This window comes from Argentina silus, assembly GCF_951799395.1.
Source record: "Argentina silus genome assembly, chromosome: 1".
Classification (NCBI taxonomy): domain Eukaryota; kingdom Metazoa; phylum Chordata; class Actinopteri; order Argentiniformes; family Argentinidae; genus Argentina; species Argentina silus.
Genome location: NC_139655.1, coordinates 8738975 through 8761882, shown reverse-complemented (window position 1 = coordinate 8761882; position 22908 = coordinate 8738975). Strand labels below are relative to the sequence as shown.

The following is a 22908-nucleotide window of genomic DNA, read 5'->3' as shown; positions in this document are numbered from 1 at the left end:
TCTGCTTGACATTTGATTACATTTTGACATGTTTTTCGGGCTAAATCAATGAGTAATATGAAGAAGCATTCATGCACATGCAAGATCAAATTAAATCTTCTATGACCAGATAACCTCTGTATTTGAAACTCTAAACATTACCCACAGCTCATCGGTACTTAGATGAAAATACATACATATTGATGATATCATATTGAAAAGAGGACAAATGAAATATTATATTGCATGCCTGGGAGCTAGATTACGTGTTGGTAATCTTCTGCGGTTGTCATTTTAAGGAATGTTTAGCTGTCAAATTACACAGGCCGCAGTGAGAGGAAAAATCTTCTGTGGCAGCTGGTTGTCAAAGCTGGTGCACTGCTCTCAAGAGATAGCTCTCTGAGTGTATAAGGGATCTGGGCTTGAAGGGATCATTTGGGATCGCAGTGATTTGTATTGACAGTTCACACATCGATTTAATATCTGTCTCAAACATGTCTTTGGAGAATCTTCAAAGTCCTCTTGAAAAATGCAAGATTGCCTCTGTAACATGAGGCAATCTTATGCATACTGTAGAATTTGTGATGGTGAGTTTAATATATTGCATGGTCAGAATACAATACATTTGTTATCTATCTCTATACTGTGTATGGGACGTGCTGCAGTGTGACAATTTGACAGCGTGAAAAAAAGGATCACCAAATAACAGACTGTGTCACTGTAAGTACTGTATGACACTTGTTTCAAAATTAGTTTGGAATGCAACAGACTGCAAGAATTCAAACTATTCAGAACGTCCATACATTAGTGCGCTCCTCTCACAGATATGATAAGTTTTTGAGGTTTTTGAAATCAAATCAAATATTACTGTAGCAGTAATACGGTCTATTTTGACATGAACACTTCTTTGCATTGTCAAAATGTTATCCATCATCTTTTATCAAACAAGTTTGTACAGGTAACAGAAATATATAGAGAAAGTAGCTAACTTTTCATTCTGATTTTTCTGTCTTCTAGGTGATGAGCTCCATTAATCGTTGAGCGGGAACGGCAACAAACCAAGCAGCGGCTCTTCATCCTGCTGTTTCCAGTCATTCCCCAGAACAGATCCACCTCCCTGATTCTTTCAGTGTGGCCTGGCTCTCATTTTTGGACTTCAACTTGGACACCTCAACCTCACAGACCGCCAATGCTTACAAGGAACTGCCTGCTGCTGTTCCTTTGGTTTCTCTTTGACAAAGGCTCTCTCTCCCCTGTGCGCCCGCCCACACCACCACTGAGCAGGAACAGGCTAGGGAGGGAGCATCCCAGGAGCCTGGTGGGCCCGATGAGGAATGGGGCTGCTGGGTTTCAGCGAGTCAAGAGGGGCTGGGTGTGGAACCAGTTCTTCGTTCTCGAGGAATACATGGGGTCAGACCCACAGTACGTGGGCAAGGTAAGAGGCCTCATTTCTGTGGTTATTTATAGCATGGGAGAAGTCATAAATCACGTGACTAAGAGCTGGGGAGAAACTGAACTGGTATCAAATGGAGAAGGAGAAGGGAGAGGAAGGGACAGAGGGAGGGAGGAGCAGAGCATGTTTGAATTTGAGTATTTCTATCTCCTTTAATATCTGACGGTATTACCAATTGTCACTCTTTTAACACTGGGAGCCCCAGCCCCTCATTACTATCCAAAGTACCCAGAGTGACGTATGGAGACCTCCATTTGTTGACCGTTGTGTAACGATGTAATCATTGAATTAGATGAGTACCATGCTCCTTTTTTTTTTAAAGAGCTTACGTATTGAATATAACATAGTGACAGACATAATTGGTGTAACTGTACATAGCCTACTGTAAAAAACAAAAACAAAAAACAACCTGCAGTGAAATGTTAAGCGCCAATGCTTGATAACAAGTAAAACAGAACACAAATCTGAAACAATAATGACATATTATGAAATATAATTATTAGGGGTGTGCCGAATACTCGGATACTATGGATTTTGGGCATTTTACGGATACGAGTATCATCCGATCATTTTCAGATATTATCCGTAATCGGAGAAGATTATTATTATAAAAAAAAAAATTTGGATGCCATTGGCTAGTTAACTGCGATGTGCCTGCTGCAATGATTGGATCAGAGCATTTAACTGTATTCTGTGCTCTTCTCCTTCTTCCCACACTCCGTCTTGTTCACCAGACAGACAGTTTGAAAGAAGCCAGCAGACGATTTGCAGCTGCAGCAGTCAAAGAGCATACCTTCCAAAACTGTGGTAATATTGCACAAGAATAAATAAAAACTATTGATCTTTAATTGCGTGTGTCAGTTAATACATGAACCAAGCATGCTTTTGAAATAACAGGAATTTCTCAGGAGAATAGTGACAGGCGGCACAATGTGCAGCTCCATCATTTTAAGTACTCCGGTTATCTGATCATGATTATCATTCGGATACAAGAATCAAGTCCTACAAACGGATACAGATACGAATACGAGTATGACGACTCTGGCACACCCCTAATAATTATACATATTTGCAAGAAGGTATTTACACTAGTCATTTGCTAAAGTTAAACAAAAAAAAGTGGACACAAAATCTTCTTCTTTCAGTATCTATGCGCCTTTACGAAAAAGCGCCAATAAAGTCCGCAGACAAATTCATCGGCTCTTATGCTCCAACATGCGAACCATATTAAAAACAAATATTATGTTGACAAATAGTGATATTGATGATCTTGTCTTCTGGCCTATAACAAGTAATTGAGTTACACACAAAAGTGTTCCAAATGTCTGTAATCGGGGGGAATTTGTCCGTCTCCCTGCACGTGGATACCCTTATCATCAATCAGACACACATAGGCTACTGTAGCCTACATACACACACAGGTGGAGAAAAATAACTTCTAATAGACTGAGAGCAAAACTTTGGCTTGAGTGAAACAAATTTAATAAGCTTCCATATGATGTGATAAAGGGTATGCGTCTGTTTTTCACAGGCTGGGTGTGCGCATCACATGCTTCTATTCACATGTATTCATTTTGATCATGCAAATAACTGTGATTGTCTATCTGTCTATGTTGCTGATATCTCCATTACAGTTGAAAGGGGTAAGCCATTCATAACTGTAAGGTCAGTTCCGATTCACCATGATGAGGGTAAAAGCTACGGTGAGGAGCATTTCGAAGCACCGGTTAATCGCCCCTTAGAACGTGACTTGGAAATGTTGGCTACCAAAAAAAGATGTGGTAGTCATGAAAATGGTTCAACATTTGTTTCCATGTGTGATTTTCAAATTGTAACAATGCTATTATGTTAAAAACAGACATTTAGGAAAAGTGAGGGGAGGAGTGGAACATTGGTTTCACAACGGCAGAGTTATTTTATGTTAAAGTGTCATGCATCTGTAGACCACCTGTTTGAGACAACTAGTGTTAACCAGTGACTGTAAAATAATGCACACATTGAAGTCTGACGTCACCCGGTTAATTCAATGGTAGTAGCAGCTCGTGCTCAGTATTCACTACAACATGAGCATTAGGTGTGAGACAAAGGCAGTCCCTGGGCAGCCCCAGGCAAGTCTCTGCCGATTGAGCATGAGCATGAGCATTGGATTACCAAAACGAGAAAGCACATGGGAACACGACTCAGCCCTCAGCCAGCAACCAATGCCAGCAACAGAGCAATAAAGACACAGCATAGTATTCATCTGATAAAACAACACCCACTATAGGAGTCACTTTTCTTTAAGCAAGACTTAAGCACATATAGATAAACTGCAGTAACCTTAATGGGTAGCCTACTGCACATGGTAATTATTTATCTTTTTTTATGATGTTTATCATTGCCCTATTAGGATAACCATAGTGTAATTTATTCAGATTCTGTGCAAATCCTTTTTTAAATTATTTATGAGAAGCTCCTAATCTGCCGAGCTGCAAAATATACCAAGCGATTCATTTTAACATGGCCACAATATTTCATGTTATTTCGTCATCAACCAGCAACTTTATTGTCAATACCATCTAGCCTACATGTGATTTTATTCTCGACATAGCCTAATCATAAAAGTAGGCTATAGGATTTAGGCAATATGAGAAACGTTAGTACTGCATTCGAAGTTGACTGAAATTGTAATGATTTGAAAAATGTACTAACACGGTTTGATCCATATCGATTGCGAGAGAATGGTAAAAGTTGCATTATACTTATAGAAAGTCTGACCTTCAGCCACGATGTGTACAGTGATAATCCACTTGATATCATCATCCGAAGTAAATTAGCATCCGACAGAAAACATGGTCCGAATATCACCGAATAGCCAAATAGGCCTTCAATGATATTGTAACGACCCTGTTCGTTAGCAGCTCCGCCAAGGGAGTTAACTCTCTTGGTGTTGTGGCTAGCGCGGCCGGTTTGTAAGCGGAAGGTTGCGAGTTCGATACCCGCTTAAAGCAAGCTGCTCTGCCCCGCCGTTCGTTACATTGGTGTCAGAAGTGGGATGGCGCCCGTGAGGCCATCGGAGAGGCGTGTCCACGTGAGAGACTTGTATAGTGAAGCGTGAGGGCACGCTCTCCCGAACGGAGGGGATAGTGTAACGACCCTGTGTAAGGCCCGTTAGCAGCTCCGCCAAGGGAGTTAACTCTCTTGGTGTTGTGGCTAGCGCGGCCGGTTTGTAAGCGGAAGGTTGCGAGTTCGATACCCGCTTAAGGCAAGCTACTCTGCCCCGCCGTTCGTTACAATATATTGTCAATAGTGGCTGGAGGATATTAACATCTCAACTCACGATGTCTGCTCATGACAGCGCCCTCAATTCTTTCAAGCCTTGCTATGAATAAGATATAACATTTATTATTTTTCTGTTCTGCAGCTGTGATGTCTAAATGTAAATTGCCCAAATAATACGTTTCCAAGTAAAACAGCCTACCTTTGCCACAGTTATAAATCGACTCCTGCAGCCTTGTATTTTATTTATTCGATAAGACAACATCTAGCCCTATAGTTGTGCATTAGTTTGCTCCAATGTCAATCGCAAGAGAACGGTAATGTCACATTGTAAGTAGCATGAATAGTATGGAAGCTTTGCCGATACACATATCTTCAGATGGCCTACTGTACCGCGTAAGTGTTTGATCGATCCAATGCATCAATACGGAGAGAATGGTATAAGTTAAGCTACATTGTAGAAAGTTGCATACATATCGTATGAAACCTTATACCATACCTTTAGATGTAAACGGGTGATAATGCATTATCATCATGCGAAGTGATCCACAGTTTAATTCCAAATATCCTCGATTTTGCTAATGGCCTCAAGCAAGACCTAAAATAGCTTCCATCAGCTATCGATGTAAAAACGCTCATAAAAACGTCTTTCAGTTCTAAGCCTGGTTATGAATCTGATAATTGCCTATCACTTTCTATTCTGAAGCTGTCCTATGCATGTCGTGAAAAATATGTAATTTTCTAATTTAGTTGGACAACTCAGTTCATCATCACAAAGTTGTAATTTAAGAACATCATAAAATATCATATAATCATATAATCATTTATTTATCATCGCATAATTTGTATTATGCTACATTACCATCTTGCATGATCTTGCAGTAGCAAGTTAGAACCATTGTTGAGAACACAATAATTAGACTACATGTAGTGGCCTATATACTGTACAGATAATATAATATAACACTAGTTGCACTGTTGCAGCTGTCTCTATCAACTGTCTATGCTGTTCACACTGTCTGCGCGTGCCCTGACTGGCTGGCGTAGGCGCTACCATATGACGGCAGTGCTTTATAGAAGTAAGATCTATATCGTCCGATCTGGGGTATAAAAAAATGCGATGGCCAAGGCATGAATCTGTATATTTGAATGTAATTGTAGAACATCACAGTCACCCTGGAATCTACCTCATCTGGTCAGGAACAATACCGACTCTGCCATTGGAATAACAGTGGGAATTGTCTTTTTGGGCAGAACTACAAGTGAGAACTACAATGGCCACTAGGTTTCGAGGTGTGTCCGTAGAAGGCCGATTGATTCCCTGGTGTTAACTCAGCCCCTGAAGCTAGGTCTTGCCATTATAAACTCATAATGGAAGTGTTTGTGAAATGTCTCTTTTTATGAGTGTTTTAGGATATTAATGGTCTGCGACGTAAAGAAAAAATAATCCATAACATTTCTGGATTCTTGCCAACGTTTCTGTGTTAGACTTACATTTCCATTGCAGTCACACACGACATTAGTGGTGAAAGGATCAATGACCTGGTAGAAATACATTTAAATTATGACTCTTGTAAACCTGTCAGAACATAATAGTTATGAGGAAAGGAGGATGCTGACAGCAATAAAAAGGCAGAGGACATCCCATAGCCTGAACTGATTCTTAGTCCTCAAGCCACACACATGCTGCCACTTGTTCCATCAAAGCCATAGCTGTTTTTCATTTCAGGGTTTTTTTTTTGCATTCAATTTATTTCCCTGCTCAGGCTTAAGACATTCTTAACTTAACTCTGTGGGGTTTTAAGGCTGAAGTTGTAATTTGGCACTCCTAGCTTACACAGGATAATAGTTAGACTGACTTATCTGCCCCAGTGCCACTGCAATCAGCCCTGACGTGCTGCACTGTTTGTGGAAGTCTCAAAGGCTAAAGGCGGGGGGGTGTGGTAGTTGCTGTTTGCAGCACTCTTAAGTCACTTAATCCTGGTCTGCTGCACCGCTTCAAAATAATTGACTGATTCTCTGCCATATAAAAGGCATTTGGAGATGAAATCCCTGGACCTTGCATAAGACAATTTTAAACAGAGAAAATCTACTGCCGCAAATAAATACAGTTGAGTGGGATGAGTGTCTAATACTTGGACACTGCATGGACATGCATTTCTCTCTGGGATTTAGATCAGGCAAAGTCATTGTAGCCCATAAATGGTGACAGTTTTGTTTTCAATGCACAGAAATGAAGTATAATGGGGCATACTGCTCTGTGGAACTGATGCCTATAATACATCAACAACTAATTGCAACAATACTTTCACTCCACAACACAAACATAATTATTATTCATTCATTCTAGAATACTGTACACTTCAGAAACATGCAAAGTGATATATTATTTATTGTGTCTTGTATGTATGCAACCGGTAAATGGGACACATTTTTAGTGTGGGAGATTTCCAGCCCATAGAGTACAATCGAGAGAAAATAAAGTCCATATTTAGTGTTACTGTTTGGCTGAAAATTAAATACTGTATAGCTCATTAGTAGGGAGATTAAAGAATGATGTTATTAGACTGAAATATTCTGAGGACTGACCTCTATTGACCTGGTCTCCTCGGCTGTTCACCCCATGTATACCAGTGGGCGAGGGCATAAACAGGCTGTCTGGAAAAACAACTTCTCTGCAATGATTAGTAATTTGTTGTGTTAAAGCATCCCTTAAACAGACAGGTGGTTAGTCCCCTGCTGGGATAGAGATGATTGCATGTTGTGAGTCTGCTCTTTTAGATGGGTTAAGGGAAGACTCTCTAGAACTCAAGTGAAATATATTTTGAATAAATGTTTTGTGTCATCTAACTATGCTAAGGATTCAAGATGTGTCCAACAAGACATCATGATAGATACATGTTAGGGATGTCATCAATTCTATTGATCATTTTTCATCTGTATGAATGTATGTCACACATCACAGAAATGCTACACACTACTGATTTAATTTGACCAGAGAAAACTGTCTGGAGTGAAAGTAATGAAGAAATACAATTTCTTACAAACATTAAGCTGAAAAAAAATAATTAAAAAAAATAAATAATACATTGGATCTAAAGAACCTTTCACAAAACCCAAGGACATTGTACAGTAATAGAGGAAAAATAGCATGAAAAATAAAAAAATGTTGAGCCAAGGGGAAAGCCAGACAGAATAGGTGGGTTTTGATTCTGATTTCGAATATGGCGTTGAGTTGCAGGTGGCTAGGGGGAGAGAGTTCCAGTTTGGAGGTGGTGCACAGTGCACAGTGTTGTTTTTGGGATGGTGAGTAGTCCAGAGTCAGAGGAGCAGAGACAACGGGAGGGAGTGTGTGAGTGGAGGAGGTCAGAGAGGTATGAGAGGGCGAGGCCATGCAGGGCCTTGTAGGTGAGCGGTATGATCTTGTAAGTAATGCAATAGGATATTGTAAGTGACTGCCTCTTTGACTGGGAGGCATTGAAGGTGGTGCATAGTAGGGTGATGTGTTCCCTGGGTTTGGTGCATGTGGAAACGGACCCTGGAAGCGGAGTTCTGGACTGGAGCCTATGCAGGGCTTTTCTGGAGATTTTACGGAGGTGGAAAAAGGCGCATTTGGTGATGGATTTGATGTGAGGCTCGCAGAAGAGAGAGGGGTCAAGGATGATACCCAGGTTTCTGACCTTGCAGGATGGGCAGGAACAACCTTCAATGGACATCACTAGGGCACCCACGTTCTTGAGCAGAGCCTTGGGAGCTACCAGCATGACCTCAGTTTTGTCACTGTTCAGTTTGAGTAGGTTGGCTGTCATCCAGTTTTTGATATCATGGAGACAGCTTATCAGAGATGGGGGAGGGAGATGAGAGGTGGGTTTGGTTTTGATGTATATCTGGGTGTCATCCGCATAGCAGTGGAAGTTGAGACCATGGCGGCGGATGATCTAGCCCAGGGGAAGCCTGTAGATGATAAACAACAGGGCTCCAAAGACAGAACCTTGAGGCATGCCCTGGTTGACAGCGGCTGGGGAGAATTTTGAGTGTCCAAGAGACACATACTGTTTCCTGTCCAGGTAGGACCGGAACCAGCAGAGTAGCGTTCCGATGATACCAGCAGAGTAGCGTTCCGATGATACCCATACATCAGCAGGGGCACACAGATGTGCAAAATCTGAAAAACACAACATCCCTATGAGCGTTATCCATCTTACTTCAAATAAACCCTCTAATGAGATGTCCCACTTTTTCCTAACTTTGAAAGACGTGCATTTTTAAGCCAAAAAAAAAATACACTGTCTCATGGATACACCTACACCTCTTACATTCCAAAGAAATAATAGTTAGAGTTTGTGCTCGTGGTGAATAGGCTTGCATGACTGAAGATGGGGAATAGCAGAGAGAAAAAAGGGAATTTTTAAATATTTTTTTGACTTCTTCATGGGCTGCCTCTCGTCTATTTTGGATTAATGAATGCAAGCAAAGCAACATTTGTTTTCTTCTGTGACACACTAGAGAAAGAAAAAGCTATGTCTGCATTTTCGCTTGTCAGTGTGTCAAGAGAATAAACACAATAAACAACAATAGATTGTATGCATTCAGCCTTGCTTAGGCAAAAAATAAATACCATTTGGGGCATGAAACTGATTTAACTTTGAGCACAATCAAACCAGTCTACCTTTTAAAATGTTCTATTATATCTGACTTTGATTTCCTCCCATATAAACAAATTGACTTTAGAGCATGAACAATGTCTTACTGTATACAAGACAAGTCTGTTATTAAATTGAAAGAATATCATTTAAAAGAAAAAATACTGTAGGTAAGAAATGCAATCCACATTTCCATTAATAATACATTGTGCAATACATACATTCATCAATGTGTGAAGTACCACAATTTGTGCTGCTGAAGCTATTCTAAAAAGTAAAACAAGAAGTTTGTATCTAATCAAAGTTAGTTTACAATGTCCTTCAAATACATGTTTAGGAGGCAATTCATTACCCATTCACCTGAAGCATTAAGTATGTGTTTGAATCATAAACATTTATTGATTTAAATACTGTATAACTTTGTCCAGCACCTTGGGATTATATTATGTGCAAGCTCAATGTTAAAAACCTGCAACCCCTTGATGACAAAAAGCGGACTACAGCAGATCAGCAATTTCTTGTTTATTATGAGGAAATAAAAGCCTAGGATGCCTTTGGGGATAATGTAACAAGCCTGCACACTCACAATTAGATAATGTCCCACAGTTCCCATGCTGAGCAATGGTTATCTGCACGAGAAACAGCTATCATTTCTGCAACCATAAATCAAGCCATACTCCGTCCTTTCAATCACTATTAAACTCCCCGCTGAGTCCAGCATCCACTCTCCAGCATTTCTTTCTGCCATCAAGGCAGACATCACCCATAATGGTTATGAATGGCTGTGTGACACAAAAGTTTTATTTTTGAGAGTTGTTGTGATTCAGCCGTTTTGGCCCACTTTAGACAACATGTTTGTCAGAGAGAAGTGCTTTTGGGAACATAAAAGATATTTTGAAATTACAGCCACAGTAAAGTCACAGTGTTGCATTGGCAACAGTTAGCACTGAAAGAGTTCAGCTTCTCTTGAAGAAGTAAATGCATTTCAGAAGGACTGAATTTCAGCCTCTGTCTGTCGTCATACAGTAAGTGGTAGAATGGAAGCATACATTAAGCTACCATAAAGCTATTTACTAAGCTTTCAGTCCTTGAAAACACAGTCTTTGATGCTGTAACAGCATACTGTACCAGAGGAATCAGTCACCTTGTCAATGGCATCAAAGAAACACAAAGAAAATGTGCACATGAGCGTGTGTGCGTGTGCATGTGTGTGTGTGTGTGTGCTCTGTGTGCCACACACAGCCTTTGTTCAAGATCCCATTCGCTCCATCCAGATTGATATGGGTTTCTTTGGGGCTGCATAAGGCTGACCTGGTCTCTAGGCTCATGGTGTATTTACAAAGGCTTTGCTCAGTGGGACTCTGCTGTATGTTGGTTGCACTGACACACAACAGACCAATGGCCTGTTCATAGGAATAGGAACAGCACAATGGGGGGCCAGGTTCTGAGACTCTCAAAAGAACCCAACAGTATACTGGCCCCTGCAAGGGAATCAATTCAAGCTCATTAAGTCAGGGGTAAGGCAATGTATGTTGCAGATCATAGAGGAACTGCTCCATTCAGAGAGTTAGTCAAACATAAAGTGTGACGTTGTGGGTAGCCAATGCAAGAACTCTGCAATCAAACCCTCAGTAATGAGGACACTGTGGTGATGTCATGGTTTGCAGCATGGTCCAATAGGACCTTTTTTCCCCTGCACTCCTACAGTATATCAGGAAGGTTGCACATTTGAATACGAGTCAATAAAACCCTTTTGTTGGAAAGGGCAGCTGTGTTTCTCCAACAACTTGTTTACCCGCATGGTTCTAGGCTGACAGGAGATGGCAATCCCTCTTTTTATTGATGGTTTTTCTTCCAGTCCCCTCCAACATTCGGCTCAGATTTATGACTGGCGTTCGGTCTGCAATTTAATCTTTCAGTGATAACCTATCATTAGGTCGTAAAATCTTTTCAACAAGACTTATGTCCTGATTGATCACCACGCCCACCAACAAAGAGAGATTTCAATGGCCAATTTAGGCTAGCTTGCCTCATTGCAATAACCACACTGTGTCCCACATCACAAACAAATATAATGGTAATATAACTGTAGCATAGCAGTCAAATGCATTTCATAATGTCTGTGAAGACATAAACTGCATTTCCTCTAACCGCTATGATGATGGTCACTCTAGTGAAATAGCTCAATGGGAACACTTTATGGTTGAGATACAGCAGCTAATTAACTACTACTCCCAGGCTCTGTAGCAGGAATGCCGTGTACCAGTAACGTAGAGAGGTTTGTTCAATGACCTAGAAGCTAATGAAGGTTACAACGCATAGAGTCACAGCAAAGTTGCTGACAATTATCATGATGATCTATCCATGAAGCATGCCTAAATCACTAAGTGGGTGTCTGGTGGTACAACACATGATTGTGTGTGTGTGTGTGTGTGTGTGTGTGTGTGTGTGTGTGTGTGTGTATGTGTGTGTGTGTGTGTGTGTGTGTGTGTGTGCATGAGCAGACGTGTGTGTGTCTCTCTGTCTGTGTTTGTGTTTGTGTCTGTAAGTGTCTGTCATGTGATTTTGTGTAGGCGTGCATACATATGTACATACGTGTGTGTGTGTGTGACTGCGAGTGTGCATGTAGCAATTACATAATTCAATTTCATGACAATGCAATATATTAATAATTGTGGAAATATGTTTAGATACAGGGATGAAATATCATCATAAATGTGGATTAGGCCATAACAGTATAATAACATACTCATATATAAACAGTCATGCAAAAAAGCTTTCATCTAAATCCAGTGTTTAGCTCAAAACTCAATGGCAAAATAAATCATGGTTGCAGATGTGAAGTCATTTGAAAGGATTGCTGTACCTACAATTATGTGTCAGGTTTGCCAATAATTCTGCTGCTCATTAGAACGTGTTAAGGGGCTGAAGGCATTTACAATTGTAAAGTATGTTGATGATGAATATGGTGAGGTGCTCTGAAAAGAGGAGCTAAAATGAAAGATAATGATGTCATTCATCAGCCCTGCCAATGTAATACCTTTTCATATATTTTTGTATTTTCACTTAAATTGGCTTCGGAACATATTTCAAAATTGTTAATGTTTCAATCAGTATCACTTACTTGGCGGCTCAACTTTTTCTAGTGGCACCTGGACAAAGATGAACAATATCGCCATGATTCTGGCCAGAAAACTACTTACATTATATTGTATCTTTATTACCATTAATCAACTGTGATATGAGAAAACGCTTTAAAGATCAATATCTATCGTGGACGTAAATGTGATATGTCAAATATCATACAAATACCATTTTTCCAGGAAAAAAACTGCTAATGGATCATCTGAAAGTAATAAAATGTTTTTTTGGTTTGAAACCCTACTATGGAAAAAGTTGGACAAATTGTCTTGAGAACATGTAGCCTCCAAATACTTCATAATGTTGTCCATGGAAGAAGGAAAGGAAGGCATTATAACTCCCATTAATTAATTACATTTAAGTAAATACAACATTATTCACTACCAGAAGCCAGCAGAAATGGTAGAAGCAGAATTTATGTTGTCGCTATTCTGATAAATGTCTGTTTATGAACAAAAACTGTGACTGATTTGCAGGTTGATACAGACTTTCCATCTCCTATGATGCACATAGGTCTATCTGTCTACCTTACACACAAACATGCACGCACACACATGCACGCGCACGCACGCACACACACACACACACACACACACACACACACACACACACACACACACACACACTTGTTTAGTGGTTGCATAGCTGGTATACTAGCTACTGTACCCTTCTCTACAATATGCACATTTTAGCTCCCCCTCCCATTGCTTCACTAGGGCATGCATGCCACATGAGATGCTGCCTCCATATGCATTCCCAACATGAAACCCGTATAATCCCGGTTTCAGGAATCCAATTACAACGTTTTCTACAGAGGTTGGTTACATTTACCACTTTAATCACTCAAATTAATCAATATGCCGGTCTTCTGCATGACCAATGAGGGAGCAGGCGCAGCAAATACTGCAGGAGAAATGCTTCCCCATGAAAAGCTCCAGAGTACACTTCAGTAAACCCTACCCTCTATTCGAAGGTATTTCACTATCCCCTGTGGGTATTTCTTCTCTGAATCCCCTCAAGGTAATATTGTTCTGTACCACAGGCATGTTATGATGATGGCATATTTTAGTCCTAATACTTATGATATATTGCATTTCTATTGCACAATGATACATATATTTGCTATAATACCGGTCTTAGTACCAGTCAAGGAGGAGCAATGACATAATTCAAGAAATGTTTTATTGAGTCATTAAAAACGTCATTAGCTTCCAAACAGACCTAAATTTGATGATAATGAGACTATCATAATGATTCCTCTCTTATTCCTGTCAGATGAAAGTTGCAGAATGTCAACAAGAGCAGAACAACTAACTAATTCCACCAATGTGAGAAGGGAAGTGTTTTGCACAGGGCACTAACACCTGTCTGCTACCCTGCAATGCGCCAACAGAATAGATTAACAGAGGGAAAATAATTTGATCTAAGTCAAATTAAACAACAACATTGGCGTGGTCAGTCATGCCATACATTTAAATAGAGTGTGTTCATATATGACATTAAAACGCTAGGTCTCCAATGAGTTCTTCATCTTTTTAACTCCCATGTAAAGTATAGATTAGATGGGACTTTGGCCCATCACTTGTGTATTTCACAGTCTCTATGACCCCCCCCCCCTCTCCCTCTCCCTCTCCCTCTCCCTCTCCCTCTCCCTCTCCCTCTCCCTCTCTCTCCCTGAATGTGTTTTCTTTCGTTAACCAAATTTCTGTTTGCTTTTTTGGATTTACATAATGATAATACTAATGCCATCATTTGAATGCAGTACATTCTTAGTTCTGTTGATTCACGTGTTAAAACTTGAAAACAAATGCTGCAAGGCAAGCCTCCACAGATTTTGTGCTCAATATGTCTTCTCTACAAAGAAAATTCACTTATTTTCTTGCGACATATTGTAAAAAGAAAAAAAAGAACGAAAAAAAAACTAAAACTACCTCTGCTTCTAAATGCAATTCTGTCTCTAGTCTATGGGGCCTAGTGGATTATGAGGCATGCTTAAAAAAGGGTACGAGTCTGCCTCCCCTTTAATGAATCCCTTTGTATAATTGATTACCATTGTTAGCCTAATGGAATTTTTAATTAGTATCACTCAACTTTTCGCTTCTAATTAATGAGGGAATGGGCCTATTCTTTTTTGGTTTGTATTTCTTTTTCATCTATAATTGTGCAGTTATGAATCGATTTGCAGGTCTGATAAAGAGTGTCACTCTTAGGTAGTTGGTATTGAATAAACTTGCTAGCGCAGTGAATAAACTGCAAGCTGTATTTACAGTACAAAATAAGTACTTGCAATGATAATAGGTGCAGGTTGTATATACAGTGCATATACAGTGCATATGGCTGCCTACTTTGTGTTGAATATAGTCAACCAAGAGAGGGGGGGGGGTCACTGTTGCACTATAATTGTAGGCTCTTTGGGGCCCACATTGACCATTATCTTCACTAACAGTTTTTGTTGGTGTGGACTTTATAGAGAGAGACACTGGAGACAGTTACCACAATTTTGTCCTGGTGACCATAAAATTACACAACAGTAGGCTGACTATAGTATTTGAAATTGTGAGCTGTGAGGCTGATCTCCTGCACAGGGGGAATTGTTTGCATGCTGCACAGAGTGAAAAGCTTCCATGTCAACAGGTGTATTGCCTGAGGACAAGGAAATATTATTCTAGTGATTGTACAGAGCAGAGATGCACAGTGGAGAGAGAACTGAGTTAATCAAGTCCTCTGGCTGAAGAAATCAGATTTTGCAAAGGTGTTCAAAAAGTGTAAACTAGCACATGCTTTGAGGAAACTAGCACATGCTTCTAAAATCAACAGCTTGGGCATGGTTACACTCCCAATACAGTGTGTGGTGTGTTAGCCTACAGTTATGTTTTCTTGTGTAAAGCCATCTTTACCAGATTCTCATGAACCTATTAATTTCTTTGAAAATGTGGAACATTATGTTTGTAATGTGAATTATGAAGTGGTGACATATCATTCATGTCGTTGTATGTGCAAATCCATGAAACCAAACACATGAAACCAAACAGATTACAGATTACAGCTCTGTTTGAAAGCACATTCAGTACAATCCACTCTTTTCATGAACTACAGTACTTTGAGGGTTATGGCTAGATCGGATACAGCTTGCGTCAAACTGCTAATACCCTGCCCTACTCATCATGGCAAATTTGTATTGCAATATATAATACTGTGATAATCGGCGAATGTGTCCGTCTCCAAGTGCATGGATCTCGTGCTCTTATCATCAATCAGACACACATAGGCTACTGTAGCCTACATACACTCACCAAACACTTTATTAGGAACACTATACTAATACTCTCAAAACAGAGCAAACTCCCTTTGCTCTCAAAACAGCCTCAATTCTTCATGGCATTGATTCCACAAGATGTTGGAAATATTCTTTTGAGATTTTGGTCCATGATGACATGATTGCATCATGCAATTCCTGCAGATTTTTCAGGTGCACTTTCAAGCTGTGAATCTCCCATTGTACCACATCCCAAAGGTGTTCTATTGGATTCAGATCCGCTACTGAAGAACACTGAACTCATTGTCATGTTCATGTTCAAGTTTGATACGACTTTTGCTTTGTGACATCATGCTAGCCATTAGAGTAGCCATTAGAAGATGGGTAAATTGTGGCCATGAAAGGATGTACATGGTCAGCAACAATACTCAAATAGGCTGTGGCATTCAAGCGATGATTGATTGGTACTAACAGGTCCAATTGTGCCAAGAAAACATTCACCACACCATTACACCACCTCCACCATGAGAAGGTGTACAGGTGTTCCTAATAAAGTATTCGGTGAGTGTACACGCATAGGTGGTTTGAGTAAAACAAATGTAATAAACCTGCTTTTCAACATACAGGTGATGAAGGGTATGTGTCTGTTCTTCACAGCCTGGGTGTGTGCTGCGTGGGCTTTTCACATGTAAACACTTTGATCATGCAAATAACTGTTATTGTCTGTCTGTCTATGTTGCTGATATCGGTCGAAATGGGTAAGCCATTCATAACTGTAAATCAGTTTTGATTCACCATGATGAGAGTTTAACATTGAGGAGTGAAAATAGACAATAAAAGAGAAAAACTATATAAAAAAGGATTTTAATGCTAGGGCAGGATTATCGAGTTTTGTGAAAAAGAATATTGCGATAATCTGTCAAATCTATTTTATTGCACAGCCCTACTGATGAGACTGCTTTCACATGCTCTTGTCGAACATGAATATTCCTGGTCTGTTAATCTACTAAACAAATATGATCAAAAAGGGATTTAATCTATCTCGCATTTTAACAAAGATGTTTGTTAACTAACTCTAAATGATAACACCCATTGCTAGCTCTACTGCTCGCTAGTACAGCTAGCATTGTCTTGAAGTGGCTAGCATGTCAGTTGAAATGATGACTAGTTCCTGACTCAGCAAAGCTTTATTCAGTATAAAAAAAATAGTTCTTAGTGAACTTTTAATCAGTAAAAGGCAAACTAAACACAGAAAATATCTAAACTTCCATTTTGAATGTGAGGAAATAAAAGCAGGGAATTCCATCTGAGAATGTTAGAACTTCACTGCACTTTCTCTATTGGTGCTTCAGTCAATGATGGGTTCTGTTGAGAGTTTTGGGTCTTTGGAATCCTTTCTAGTCTAGTCCCGTCCACCATTGTTGTTGATACTCAGCCTTGTTATAGTAACAGGACTTCAACGTCAGTTTGACAAAAGCTGTATCCGATCTAGCTGTAACCTACTTTGAGAGCTCTCCCCTAGTGCTTTCATTGAATCATTAGACATATTATTGTTTGGACTGAGCCTGTCCTTTCCCTCTTTGTCTTGTAGCTGCACACTGACCTGGATAAGGGGGAGAGTGTGGTGAAGTACACTCTCTCGGGAGATGGGGCCGGCTCCATTTTCACCATTGACCAAACAACTGGGGACATTCATGCCTTAAGGAGTCTTGACAGGGAGGAGAAGCCTTACTACACCCTCCGTGCTCAGGCTGTCGATATGGACACCAACAGGCCCCTGGAGCCCGAATCAGAGTTTGTAATCAAGGTCCAAGATATCAATGATAATGAGCCAAAGTTCCTGGAGGGTCCCTACACAGCCAGTGTTTCTGAGATGGCACCAGTAGGTAAGTGCATATCACTGCCGGCTTTATTTGTTTAGTATACTTGGCAAAAAAGACACTTGTCATTGCATTTGTAACACCACACTGCATATGGACCCAGATAGATAACAAAAAGGTACCACAAAAAGGCAGCACCATCACCACAGGTAAAACAAGCGGGAGAATACGCAACAGATTTTGACATTTCAGTGAGCCAGTTATGCTCAATGTGCCTGAGTACATTGAGAAGGCTTGTCTGTATGCTCTCTCCCCCAGGGAGGACAGATCAAGGTAATTCACTTGGAGATTGGCTCCCCTTGATCTGAATGGCAATGAAGCCCTTGCAAAGAGAAAAGCAAATCAGCACTCTCCAGAGCTCTGTTAGAAAACCATGAACTGAACAGGGAACTGGGCTCTACCTTTTTGAAGTTGTCATGGTCCCTTTCAAGCTGAGTCAAAATATAGCTCATTCTACTAGGCACTGCAGGACAACCAAGATGGGAGGCTGCCTTGAGCATAGAGACAGAACTGTTATATTCTCTATGGGCTCAAGTCTTTGCCTGCTTTAATTTGAATCAGGGTGATGAGTAGGCTCTAGGACCTGGCCTGTCAATGAAATAACTGATTCCTTTAAATGAGAAAATGGCTATATGCTTTTGGAATGATTATTCTTTTCCCCATTATTCTGCAGTATGTGTGATATATGGTTCAGTAGCTCATTGATGGAGTGTGTGTAGGTTAAAACGAAGATCACTGCTAATTACATTAATAAGATGAATGGAACTGAAAAGCCTTCCTAGAGGAAATGCATGTGGAAATGCGTATGGATTCAAATCAATTACAGTGAATTATCTTTATTTATTTGCAAAGAACCTTAAGGAAATGGTAGTTTCAGTAGTGCAGAGCTAAACCATTTTGAGCTAAACATGAAAGCTTTATGGAAATATCTTTGTTCTGTTGTATAACTGAATCCATTTTGCACAGACAACATATGTAAACCAGTGTAAACCATAAGAGCTGTAAACGTGTGATTCACCAATAGCAGTGATACCGTGTGTAGCTCTATTATACCCAAATGGGTGTGTGCTCTGTTAAAACGGATTAATGCTCTAATCTCTCTCACCTATGTTTTAACACAATTGTTACCATCTGCTCACAGTGCAAAGCTTGTTTAATAAAGGCTTATTACAAGCAACTAAGAGATTTCCATCTCTATCCATGATGCTTCATTGGCCATGTGTGGATGTAGTCCCTTCTAAATGTCGACAAAGCATACAGTATGGATTACACAGACAAATCTTATTTAGCACTGTTTTAACCAAAAATTATTGTCCATTGAATTGATTGTCGATGATGCGGAAGTGGATTCATGCAATAGTATTGTAGATTCAAGCTAGTTAAGGTGGATGAGCCAAACTTCCAACAATTATTATGCATGTTCCTGATACTGTGGAAGTTTGGAAAGTTGCCATCGTGTTTCTATTCCTGCTGTGGCTCTTTGTTTCCCTAATGGTAGCAGTGCCTAATAAATGACTGCATGAGGAGCTATTTTACCCCTGATTTATGCTTTGGCTAAACATCCACTTAACAAAGCTGCAAATGTTGTATAGGCCTACTTTAAATATTGGAAAATTCAACAGCATTTCACACTGCACATATATTATCCATCATATAATTTTCATTCAGGGCACAATCTACTAATCCATCTATTTACTCAACTCATGAGAAATATAGTCAATTTGATCTAAAGGAGTCTTGAACTGTGTTTATATTCCACAGGGACCTATGTGATGCAAGTGACAGCCACCGATGCAGATGACCCAACCTATGGGAACAGTGCCAGAGTGGTGTACAGCATCCTTCATGGCCAGCCATATTTCTCTGTTGATCCCAAGACAGGTAAAATAGACAAGTCACACCAGTCAGAGAATATAGAAATCTATGGTACTCTACCTCTCATGGATGTTGAATGTTGTTTTGTTCTGACACTGCTTTATTTCATTATTGTATTGTTTTTAGAACACTTCCTTAAATTATCATTCACCTTTGTCTGAAATATGTTGGGAAAATTAACACCAGTCTCTTTACATTTTTGCCACCGTAACCTACTTTTGAAAGAGTGTATACGATTCCTTGCCAACATTTGTATTTGTAATAATCCAACGTTGGTGCATAGAATCTAATTATCAACATTAGTATGGGCAAACTGTTGTCTTCAACTTAATTATACAATATCAACCCTATTAAACACATGAGAGAGATTACTTGATTTGATTACATTGGGGCAATGGATTTGAAGTTGTTACACTTTACAACTTGCAGTACTGAAAGTAGACTTTTTATCATGACTATAGCTGAAAAACAATCAATGCAAGTATCTAGAAATTACATTTCACACACCTCTGTTTTTACAAAGAGAGAAAGGACATCAAATTGTTCAAAGTAATTACGTTTAGTCTGTCTCTGTATGGCAGTGTGTAATGACATTGCTGGTGCAGCAGTCTAATCAAATCCAATATGTTTGCATTCCACATTGCTTTGTCAGTATGAAAATGTAAATTATAAATGTAGCCCATTTACGCTGACATATGTATGGTGCACATGTGATAAACATGGTCTTTCATGGTCAAACAGAGTACACCACCGAAGAGTTAGATACAGTGCATTAACACAGAGGGAGCACCATGCACACAATGATAACAGTTTTCAAAGTGGGCAAAAATAGGTTCATCCATATGACACGGAGGGAATGGTAGACTCTGTCACAGATTACGCCTTTCCTCACTGAAGGGTACAGAGCACACACTGTGACTGTATTTCAAACTGATGGAGGGAAATCAAACTGTAAAACACATTTTTGTGCTGCTGAGCCTGCCACTACTTTCAAACATCATCAACAAGGTGAGCAAACATACAGAGGAAGTGGGGGAGAGAGGTGGGGGAGAGGTGGGGGAGCCCCATGCCTTAATCACCATGCACTTCACAGCAGCAGCCCTGTTAGAACCACATCCAAAAAAAGATGAGAAGAGTGTCAAAACAACATCCTTTGATTGTGCACTCACAGAACGGGGTATTGGGGGATCAAATGTGACATCCTCTCCACATTACCGGGAATAAGAGGAGAGGAAACGTACCTCTGGCCTCCTTCTATCACACTGACAACCTCCTAGCTGACCCGTCATTACTCTCCTGTATATTTGCTCTGATCTCAAGGTCTCAGATCCTCTGGTGAATCATTATACAGCCTCACTAAAGTTTGGTATTGAATGTCAAGTGTCTCTAGTTTGTGAAATGACCTCTATTTCAGCCTTGGTTTCAGGTACATGAATGTACCTCTAACTGTGGGACCTTTCTGAGGGCGCTGCTCATAGGCAGGTCATTTGTATATTGTGCCCTCGCAGAAACTGCACTAGCCATCTTGCAGGAGACGTTAATGTTCACCTTGTCCCTACACTATTATCTTGTTCCCTCGTATCCTACTTGAATGGACTGCACCATTAGGAGTAATAAGGACAGCCTTGCCCAATATGGACCGGGAGGTGAAGGAACAGTACCAGGTGCTCATCCAGGCCAAGGACATGGGAGGCCAACTGGGGGGTCTGGCGGGGACCACCACTGTCAACATCACCCTCAGCGACGTAAATGACAACCCACCAAGGTTTTCGAAAAGTAAGGCATCTCTCTGTGTTGGTGCACAATTTACTAGAGAATGAGTGAGTACCCTTTTCAATGACACTGTTTGATAAAATAATTGATTGTATTATCCAGATATTATATTCAACCCAAGACCAATGTAGAAAAAGGGCAGAAAGTAATCATTAGGAATTCATGGTGTGGTGTAATGTAGGTTATTAGGTGGCATAGTTTAGCTGTTTTAATATGGGTGGGAACAAATGATGTATAGGGTCTTGTGGCTCTGTGCATATTTATTGAGCTGATTAATGTATTAAAACTGCTGGAATTAAGTATTTTATCTGAAATATTGAACAAAATCTATTCTATTAGACAGTTAATCAGTTCACAATGAAATACATCGGAGGCAGGCCAAGAGTGGAGATTGTGTTATTTATTAAATTATTGATCTATGAAAATCTAGATATCTGAAATATAAGGAACAATAGCACTACCACCAATGTACATAAACTTGTTATCTAAACATAAGAAGGCCTGGGAATAATATACAGTTGTTCGGTAGGTTACAGATCTTTTCTCTGGGTATTTTGAGATCCCTTTTTGGGTCTCTTGCTTAGAATGTAAATACATTACATGCAGTAAGGCGGGTCCCTTGACTCTGGGAAAAGATGGTATTTCCATAATGCTGTCACAGCACAGGGGTCTAGGCCAAGCATAGTGTTTTCTGTCACCTCTCTCTCTCTCTCTCTCTCTCTTTCTCTCTCCCTCTCTCTCTCACTCTCCCTCTCTCTCTCTCTCTCTCTCTCTCTCTCTCTCTCTCTCACTTTTTTTTCCTTTTTTTTTTCTCTAAGGTTTCTTCCATCTGAGAGTTCCTGAGTCATCGGCAGTGGGTTCCGCTGTGGGAAGAATCAAAGCTCACGACTTGGACATAGGGAAGAATGCGGAGGTAGAGTACAACATCGTACCTGGAGATGGGGGTACCATGTTTGACATCACCACCAATGAACACAACCAGGAGGGTATCATCATTCTCAGAAGGGTAAGGCCAACAGACGTGTAAGCTCATAAACTAAAGCACTAGTACTAATTAGCATTAGTGCTTTATAGGAATGGTATGTTGTAATGTATATCAAATTAGTTTGATCTGATTTGGACATTACTGTGATAGTATAGAATATGAACCCAACATACTCCCATCGCCTGATATTATAGATACATGTGCAGTTTGAAGTGTATGATATGTTATGGTAAATCTGTAGTTCTAAAAAATGCCTGAAAACTCTTCAGCACATGTCCCTAATGGTGTATCAAACATACATAACTACCTTATATCAGTTTGTTGTGGATTGCATGGTCAGTCAAACACATGCAGAGCTTCATGCTGCTTTGGTGTTTTCCATTAAGGACAGTTGAGTGCTATGAGACAACTTCGTAAGTGCTACATATAGTATACTGTACTCTCAATATGCAAGAATTAATTTAAAATGCCGTATGTTGACTTGCCGTTATAGGCATTTGGTATTTGGTCATAACATATGCTTCCCTTGATCCTCACTGCAGTTCTTTTCCATTTAATCTATATGCTACTATTAGCAAATAGTTGAAGGATGAATGTTGATGAATGATACACTGCAGTCGGTGCCTTATGTGTGTGCGGTTGTGTTTGGGCAGGCTGTTACAGTA

The 22908-nt window shown here is 40.0% G+C and overlaps 1 protein-coding gene across 1 annotated transcript in view; it reads left to right on the top strand.

Annotated features, from left to right (window-relative positions):
- Nucleotides 1-1168: 1168 nt before the first annotated feature.
- The window catches only part of LOC310810814 (cadherin-12-like), a gene marked incomplete at both ends in the record, with an annotated part of 46786 nt that continues 25046 nt past the window's right edge, over nucleotides 1169-22908 (top strand). The window contains 5 exons of the mRNA XM_083678668.1: nucleotides 1169-1414; nucleotides 17322-17616; nucleotides 19372-19491; nucleotides 21094-21261; nucleotides 22077-22264. Of these exons, the coding sequence (XP_083534794.1) occupies nucleotides 1169-1414; nucleotides 17322-17616; nucleotides 19372-19491; nucleotides 21094-21261; nucleotides 22077-22264 (1017 nt within the window). The remainder of the gene's footprint in view (nucleotides 1415-17321; nucleotides 17617-19371; nucleotides 19492-21093; nucleotides 21262-22076; nucleotides 22265-22908) is intronic.